The 9,851-nt window shown below is 39.5% G+C and overlaps 1 protein-coding gene across 1 annotated transcript; it reads left to right on the top strand.

Moving 5' to 3' along the window:
• Positions 1–694: 694 nt before the first annotated feature.
• Positions 695–9,331, top strand: Traf4 (TNF receptor associated factor 4). Its single transcript, XM_068284036.1, has 2 exons — positions 695–1,319; positions 7,432–9,331. The coding sequence occupies exons 1-2, from the start codon at positions 1,047–1,049 to the stop codon at positions 8,626–8,628; spliced, it is 1,470 nt and encodes a 489-aa protein (XP_068140137.1). The 5' UTR covers positions 695–1,046; the 3' UTR covers positions 8,629–9,331.
• The last annotated feature ends 520 nt before the right edge of the window (positions 9,332–9,851 follow it).

Genomic DNA, 9,851 nt, shown 5'->3' with positions numbered 1-9,851 from the left:
GAGAGAGATCGTCTCTTTTTCATACCCTTGCAAAGAGGGTATATTGATTTTGGTCAGAAGTGTGCAACGAGCGAAGCATCTCCGACCATACAAAGTATATATATTCTTGATCAGCACGACGAGAGCTACAGAGTTGAGCACGTAGGCTTGTATATACTGCAGGGGTTGTATATCTCGGATTCAGCCGGATCGGACCACTATATCATATAGCTCCCATACAAACCCCAAAGTCACGAACAGTGACTTTTCTCAATAACTTCGTTAATTTCTGCGCTATTATCGTGAAACTTAATATTAGAGAGTTTATTACGCCTATAAACTACTGTGCCAAATTTGATACAGATCGGGTTACTATAAAGGAACGATCGTTGGAAATCAGTGACTTTAATCAATATCTTCGTTATTTCCTATGCTTATAAGCCATTCTTTCGCAAACATAAGCCTTTTTAGATAAAACGTTCTTCCACATTTATGGCTAATAGGAAAGAAAGTTGCAAGGGTATACAAACTTTGATGCGGTCAAAGTTAGCCCCGTCCCTCTGGTTTTAATATCTTTTAATGGTGGTTGAAATTGAATGGCCGCCTAGTTGAACATGGCTGCTCTCACTCTCTCTCTCTTCGTCTTTCTCGTTGTTGTCTCGATTGTTGTTTTTGTCTTCAAGCTGGAAGGTCGTGTGCGCGGAACATTTACAACTGCAGTTTCGTTTCGGAAAAGTCCAACGAATTTTGAAAAACATTTCAAAAGATTCAGTTGTATTCGAGCAGGCAATGCGGACGGTTCGTCTCTTCGTGCGTTATACGATTCAAAGTAAACATCGGTTCATTGGTTCACAATAGTTGCGCGTGCGCCGTGTGAATTTCGCAATCATTGGAAATACATTTTGTTGAATGCAAGACAATGTTTTAGTGCATCCAAAGTAAAGAAAAGTGAAGACGACTAAGAGAAACAGTAGAGATTAACTTGCCCATTGAAACACCCTGGGATTAGTTTCAATATCGTGTGCAAAAAATAAAACTTTGAAAATTAACTACAAATCACAATCACAATGGTTCGCAGCCTAGCCCAGTGGACCAAAACGTTGAGTTTTCCCTCACGTTTGTCGCCCAATCGCAATTCCAAGGATTGCTCCACTCTGGCCAGTCCAGTGCCACCGCCGACACCACCACGTAACAAGACCCACAATAATTGTGCCACTTCGCGTTCATCCTCATCAACGGTATCCTCATCGCATTCCTCGTCGGCGAATTCAAATAGTTCACCAACGCCAGGAAGTAATAACAACAACAACAACATGCCCATAACGGAACTGGAACAGATTGTAAGTATCCACAGTGGGAACCAAGAACAAGAAGAATCCTCCCTCCTGTCCCCCCTAGTTCTATTTGCTTGTGTTTCAACTTCCTGCACAGCTGTGCAAACACCCAGTTGGAGATCGGCCAAAGAGGAGACAGGAGGAGGCTTATCAATGCTAGAAATTCCATTCAGATAAAGCTCATTGACCCATTTACATGGCGGCTCCTACAACAATTACCCAACTTTAGCTACAAAAAAAAAAAAAATAAAGGGGCTTAGCCACTTATCATTATCATTATCAATCAATCAGTTTCATGCCGGATTGTGCGAACGAGTGTAGGGGTGGGGTTTGGGTTGTTTGGGAAAGTAAAACAAGAGCGTGAAAATTTTCTAGACTAGATAAGCCAGTTTACACACACAAACACACACACACAGTGTCAGGTAACGTGACAACTATCGAAATGCCTAAAAATGCCAATAAACCCACTCAACGATATGAATTTCAACCATTCAACCATGGCCAACGAAACCAAAATCGCACTTTTAGACTGCTCTAGTGCAATTATGGCCAACCAACCATTTGATGGCCAAGACTGAGAGCAATTTGCCAAAATGATACTCATATTTAAATTGCCCCTTTTAGACCGCCCAGACACAGAGAGAGAGAAGGAGAGATAGACACAATACAGTGAGACATCCATATGGCATATGGCGTTAAACACAAAATCAGAAAACCAAACAGGATGTCGCCATGCTTGAACTATACAAATCGGGCGACACATGTGCACAACGTGGTCATGGACAACCAATGGAACTCTCCATTCCCACTCTCTACATATGCATATAAGCAATAATTCTCAGCAATTCAATGAAGGTTTTCCTAAGAGAAACATCAACAAAACTCTAGGACTGGGAATGGAATGCAGTGAAAGGTTTACTACTGCACTTCGAATGGATGTTGGAGAAGGGGGTATGGGACGGGGACGGACACATGGCACTAGAGGAAATACTTTTATGATTATGCTAGAAATAATATTTCATGGCCTTTTCGTGGGAAGCAAACAAATTTTGATAAATATCGACTTTGGATTTTTAGAGAGATAACAAAGATTAACTAAATCATCATATTTGTCAAGTGAAATCAGTTGAAGTAACTTCTCTTCAGACCATTCTCATCAACAAATTGCCATTATTTTTTGTTGAACTTTTCAAGAATTCAGCAAACTGGTCAATAACCATGTTAGCCAGTTAGTCAGCCACACCCTCAAATCACGACATATAAACATAACATTAATAATAAAAAAAAGAGGAAAAACCACAAACATGCCACACTTTTCATTAGTTACAAGTCGTGACCAAAGACCAACTAACTGTGGCGCCTCCAACTCGTCGAGACGCTATGCGACGCGACACAATGTGAGGCAATGTGCAGCGCATCCAAAATGCCAAAGTTGAAAGGCGGATCCGCCAGCTATGTTGGCCCCGTCTGCCTTCTGCCGTTAGCTATTGGCCAGAAATGGAAACTATGCACTTATGTAAGTGCACAATCGTCGCACATATTTGCCATTTGGCATCAAAGCGAAAAAAAACACACAAAAAAACAAAGGCAACCTGAAAACAAGTTTCTTGTTTTGGTTTGGTTTTCGGTTGGCCCCCAGGCAGAGCGTCTGTGTGGAAAAGTTGCCCAACAGCTTTTCATCGTCTGCCGTTAGAGCAGAGTACAAAACATCCTTGGCCAAAGGTAAACCAGTTAACCAAATCGTGGGGGCGTCTGGCTTTCAAATACCTAATTCTAATAAGCCCCAAGCGGAACACAAATTGCCACTGAAATTTATAATCCTGAAAACTGAAAGACACCGAACAATTTTCTTTAGAAACTGTAAACTTTTAACTCTGGTCAAAAACAGGACTTTCATCCTGGGCATTTGAGGATTTGTCCTTAAAGAACTAGTTAATCACACTCAAATATTAATCAAAGAATCATGAATGATGCAACATTTATTTATTATTTTGATAACGTTCTGATTTTCTTTAAACTTTTTGATTGGAATGACACATTATTTTAATGGGGGACCTTGTCAAGAACGTGGCGACTTATTGCCAACTAAGGCAGATATGTATATAGCAATTTGTCTGGCCAGTCTGATGACCCCAAAAAAAAAAAAAACTGAACTAAGAAGAGAAGAAGAAGTAAGCAGAATTATAATACCATGACTGTCAGCATTTCCTGTCCAGATATATGCAGTAGACACAAAAGCGGCAACAGCTGCTGAAAAAGGCCAAGCCCCGCATTTAATAACACAGTTTTTTGGGTTTTTATATAGCCAGCTGCCACAAAGTTCACCTGCCTCGTCGCCTTGTTGCAGCAATAGTGCAACAACAACAACAACAGCAACTAACAACAAGTACTAAAATTAAACTAAAGCCAAATGTAGAACATTAGCTGATCATAATTTGAAGCTATGAATCGATTGCAAAGACCATAAAAATCTATGCAAAAACAAAAAACGAAAAACCATCGTCATCTATAATTTTGCAGGTGCAAACAGAGACACAGAGAAACAGTGAGAGAGAGAGAGTGAGGGACAGAATCAGCGAGGGAGACAGGGGAAGAGGGTTGTCTGTTACCTGTTTTTGTGTTTGGCTCTTGTAGAAATCAGCTGCTATCCCTGTCTTTGTATATGTATCTCTATCTCCTCACCTGGTCTCTCAAAACTCGTTTCTTGTGGCTTTTGTTGCTTCTGCTGAAATTACAGCTCAGCTCTTATTTTTATTTTCTGCATTGAAACTGCGCATCAGCTGTTTTTCGTTGTTTGTTTTTTTTTTTTTGTGTGTTGAAAATTTGTCTTCGTTGCACTTTTTATGTAAATTTTTATTAGGTCAGAACTTGCCAGCTGAAACTGTGGGAAGTTTTGGCTTTAAGCAAACATTAATAAAGAATACTTAAATTATAATTAGAGCACTCTAATTAGATTTTCATCTATAAACAAATAACAAACAGAATATACAGTTAGCACAGTTAACAATTTTTTTTTTGAGGGAAACAAACAGAAGAAAGAAAGAGAGAAAATGCGTCCACCTCATAGATACAATAATTCAAATGCTCACGTACCAAATAAAAAAGCATGCCATGGCTATAAGTGACGAGTGGGGGAGGGCGTTTGCCGGGTGGAGGGGATAGTGTAACATTTGTTTGTTTAGCACTTTGTGGTAAATGTACATTTTGGTTTCTTCTTATTTGTCGTTTGGTAATGAATACATTGATAAACTTTTAGTTAGCAGGTGGTAAAATCGTGTCCCACTGCAATCACAAGATATTCAGTTTTATTCCGAAATCAGACAAGTTTTAACAACTTCCCATAACGAACCAAATAAATCTTTAAATTATATGTGAAAATTTGCTCTAATGAAGAGAAAAAATGAAATTTACTCCCTAGAGTATGCAATTGATAATTGAAGAAAAGGTTTTTTCTAATATTTTCGAATCTAGCAGTAACATTTAAAATATTTTATAGTTTTAGACTAAAATGTACTTTAAAATGTTTTCAAATACTTTTATCGGCAGACTATTGTATACTCTAAGGACTTCAAATACTTCACATTGATAGATAGTTGGATAATTAACCTTTAACATAAATATTTATCTACGGTTTCGGTTTTCTTTAACAATTCAATGGAATGTGAGTTGAGAACAAGTTCGATTGAAAATTTCCTAAAATAAAATGCAACATTTTCTGCCCCCGCCCCGCAATCAATTCCATCTATTAATAAAGCATCCGGCAAAATGAAAAGAAAAACATATGCCTGATCCGAAAGAACTTCAATTTTTATGTACTACTTCACCAAAATGAAAAACTTTCAACAAATCCATAAACAACGCGTTGGCATTAGCCAGACTGGGAGAAGAAGTGGCGGGCAAGGCAACAACCTCCCCGGTTCCATTTTACTGATCATCATGATCTCTTCATACCATATCAAATGTAGGAAAAGCCTTTAAAAATAAAACACACAAACTTGAACTTTATTGGGGTTAGAAAAGAGAGACCCATGCTAAGGAAATTGAAATTTTTCTTTTGGAAATCTAAAATTATAAAATAAAACACTCCACGTCCCTTTTTCCACTCCCCACCTTTTATTTGCTAGGAAGCCTCTCGTTGATTTGGCCACGCTTTCAATTTTGTATTTCTCGTTTCGTTTTTGTTTTTTTGTCGAAATAAACCAATTATATAATTTCAAGCGACCTCCGATCTGTGCGCTGTGTGGTCCATCCATTGGAATTAACCTCAAAGTTAACGCAAATAATTGCCACTCGACAAAAGTGAAAAAAAAAACTAAGAGGAAAATGTTGTGTGGCATCGGGTATAATTATATGATTTCCTTGTAAACACACTGACAATCAGCGTTGACAAACAGACAGACGGGGGAGTAAAAGCAACTTCGTCATGGAGGCTGCGCCTGGAGGCATTAGCTTTTGATCTTCTGACTTTTACATTTACATTAACATTTGTGTAAACATTGACAATTTTGTTTATAAGGAAGTCCACTTCACTCCATTCGGCTGCATCCACAGCCACCTAATACCCGTCATCTCATCAGTAGTTGCCTTCATTCATAAACGGTTAATTGGTCCATGGCCCCGAGTGCGTTTTGCTGTGGTCAGGGTACTAAAGAGTTCAAAATTTGTTGCCTTCGTTTGGTCATAAGTTGGAAGTTGACATAAAACTTGTTTTCGGGTTAAATTAAATTACCAGACAATAACAGAAAAGAAAAAAAAAAGAGACAATTCCATAGAAATATTTCTGTTTTTCCGTCTTTTTTTGTTGTTGTTGTTGCTGCTGCTGCTGCTCTTACTGTTCATGCTCTACGCCCATTTGGGCTCCGAGCTACGAACTCATGTGTTAATTGCTTATTATATCGTTCTTCTTTTAGTTATTTCTGTTTTTTATGCCAGTTTTACAAGTTGTCTCTTCTCTGGGAGTTGCCTGGCCTGGCCTGGCCTACCCCAGCCCCAGCCACAGCCACAGCAAACATGTTCATTTATCAAAAGTCAAGCCACGCTCAGTCCCTACAATGTGTGTCTCCCTCTCCTGCTGCTGCTCTTTCTTCACCAAATTGCAGATAAGGTCAATTAAGAGAGTCAACCGGAAATGTCGCGACGCCAGTGGGAAAGAGATAGAAATTATGACTTTAATTTCATATATTTTGAGTGTGTGCAAACATATGGAACTATAATAATTCTTATTCGAACAAATTTTAATAGAATTTCATTGAGATATTACACTTACTTGGGATATATGTACATACATCTATCATAGAATGGGCGTGACATAGTCAATTAATGAGCATTTCCTAGGGGCGTTTTAATTAGATTAAAAGGAATGTGGAAACATACCCACCTCCTCCCCCCCTTCGCAAGTCATAAATATTTTCGCACAACAACGCAATTTATTATTTTAATCAACCGGATGTGAAACTGCACTCCAACTCCTCTGACTTTGCTCCTTCATTTTTAACTCTTCTCCAATGAGCGGGGCTCCCCAAGTAATTAAACGTACAAAGAATATGAAGAAGAAGAAGTCATAGAGTAGAGGACAAAGAGCGGAGCAGAGGGACAGAGACTACTCCAATGCAGTTCTTCCTTCATTATAGGCAAAACGCAGTCAAGCGATCCAAAGTTGTGAGTGGCTAGTGCTAGTGCCCAAAATGCAAGTTAGATAAAACGGAATGAAAGGAAGGTAAATAGACGACGCCTAGATAGATAGATGGGCCCGGTTTAGGGACAGGAAGTGAATGTGAGTGCCTATGCCTCAAAGGTGTGTCTTAGAACATGAGCAGTCATGTGTAAAAATGTTGACGGTTTAGAGCCTAAGAAAGAGAAGGCAGAGAGGCGAAATGTAGACACAAACAAAAGGGTGACAAGAGGTACCTGGTCAGGTAGATAGCCCAAACATTTAGGTAGCTGGAAAATCGATAGATAGCTGATGATTACAACAAGAACCGTTTTTGTTGGGTAAACAACTACCATGTCTCATTTGTTTTGTGTGTTTTGTAATGAGATTTCAAGAAACACAAATAGTAATTGATAATAATTCCCCCGTAGATCCCTTTCACTAATTAGATTTCCTCTTTTATTGCAGATCTATCCTGGTCCCGATCCCAAACAGGCCATAATGGGTTCTCTGGTCTTTTGCATTCATCACAAGCAGGGCTGCAAATGGTCCGATGAGCTGAGAAAGCTCAAGGGTCATCTCAATGCTTGCAAACACGATGCCACCCAGTGTCCAAATAAGTGTGGAGCCCAAATTCCACGCGTCATGATGACCGACCACTTGCAGTACACGTGCACGATGCGTCGCACTCGTTGTGAGTTCTGTCAGAGTGAATTCTCTGGCGCTGGTCTGGAGGAGCACAACGGCAGCTGCGGTCAGGAGCCGGTGTACTGTGAGGCCAAGTGTGGCCAGCGGATTCTACGTGGTCGCATGAGTCTACACAAATCCAAGGATTGTGCCAAGCGTTTGCGTCGCTGTGCCCATTGCCAACGCGAATTCTCGGCCGATACTTTGCCTCTGCACACGGCTCAGTGCCCCAGAGCTCCTTTGGCCTGTCCACAGCGCTGCGATGCTGGTCCCATTGCTCGTGCTGAACTGGAAGCCCATTTACGCGATGAGTGCACATCTCTAGCAGTGTCCTGCAGTTTCAAGGAGGCAGGATGTCGTTTCAAGGGACCTCGCCAAATGCTCGATGCCCACTTGGAGAGCAGTGCAGCAGCTCATCTCTCGCTGATGGTGGCCCTTAGCTCGCGCCAGGGTCAACAAATACAAATGCTCAAATCGGCTGTATCCAAGTTGTCCATTAACTATACCGGCACATTGCTGTGGAAGATCACCGATTGGTCAGCCAAAATGTCTGAGGCACGCGGCAAGGATGGCCTAGAGCTCATATCACCACCATTCTACACCTCCCAGTATGGCTACAAGTTGCAAGCATCGATGTTCCTCAATGGCAATGGACCCGGCGAAAACACCCATGTTTCGGTCTACATCAAAGTGCTGCCCGGAGAGTATGATGCCCTGCTCAAGTGGCCCTTCTCCCACTCCATTACCTTCACGCTGTTCGAGCAGGGGGCACAGAGTGGCCAAGGCGGTGTGGCCGAATCATTTGTGCCCGATCCCACTTGGGAGAATTTCCAACGACCCTCAAATGAACCCGATCAACTGGGCTTTGGCTTTCCGCGCTTCATTTCGCATGAGTTGCTGCACAGTCGACCCTTCATCAAGGCGGACACAGTTTTTCTGCGCGTCAAAGTCGATCCCAGCAAAATTGTGGCCGTCTAGGATCCCAATTTAATATATTATAGTTAGCTTTTAAACATTTACTCAACTTCTGTAAATACTGTGTATTTAAATTTATGAGTAAATCTTCCCCTTTCCTCCTAACCCCCTTCGTCCACATCGTGTATAGCTTCGTCATTCGGCCTTTGCTTCGGGCGTTGTTGGTCTTTAAGTGCCAACTGGCCATGGAATGCTGCCCAGCTGATTGTCATAGTCATCTAGAGCTTCAGTTTCAGTTAAAACCAAAGCATAATTACATATTAACAATAAAAAACCTACACATACATACATACATACAGCATTTACCCCATATATACACATATAGAATAGTACAGACATTAGTTTGTGTCTTAAGTCTTTTGTCTTAGAGATTTTTGTATTTTTTTTTGCGCAAACACTTTCAAAAGATCTTCAAATTGTGTTAAACAATATAACAAATAAACAATTTCGTATTAATTCTAAGAGTTGTTTGTACATAGGCATATAACCCACAGCAGATCAGACGTACATACATACATATAGTATATGTAGGATGTAGACCTAGTTACATACATACATAGTTCGAGTATGTTTAGCATCTAAGCGAACGCATTTAGTCATTAGTAACCTGAGCTTAAGTGAGAGAGTAAACAAAGAAAAATGAAATAATATAATAATAACAATAATGAGAAACACGTTCAATATAGTCAATATAAGTTAAGCTAAGAAGTCATAAAACATCTACAAATAAATTTACAAAATATATTTTTCAAAAAATAATCCAAAAGTAAATGTGTTTCAGCGTTTCAATCCTTATAAATTCACTTATTGTAAAGTAAATTTAGGAAAAATCATTTTTTTTATAGTTGAAACAAATTTTAAAACTATATTTCGATTGTCATTAGTATTTCTCAATATATTTTTTTTTTTTTTAATCAGGTCGAACTTAATTTTTTTCAATTTCAAAGTTTTTGCTACTATTTTCTACCATTTCCACATGATAAATTGCATTCAAAGTATAACTATTAGAATCATCCAAACTTATCCTGAAAAGTTCTCATTTAATTATATAGTTGGTCGATATTGTGCACTATCTTCACTATCCGTTTCCGCTTTGTTTCTGCCAAATTTGAAATCTTGGCAATTTTTTCGATTACACAAAAATTGAACGACGAATACTTTGAAATATTTTTAAATTTAGAACTGCGTGCCTCTAACTAAATATGTGTTTTAACTTGTGCATAAAC

This window comes from Drosophila tropicalis, unplaced genomic scaffold (assembly GCF_018151085.1).
Source record: "Drosophila tropicalis isolate 14030-0801.00 unplaced genomic scaffold, ASM1815108v1 contig_3, whole genome shotgun sequence".
NCBI lineage: Eukaryota > Metazoa > Arthropoda > Insecta > Diptera > Drosophilidae > Drosophila > Drosophila tropicalis.
The sequence above is the reverse complement of the archived record's forward strand: the minus strand, read 5'-3'. Positions and strand labels throughout refer to the sequence as shown.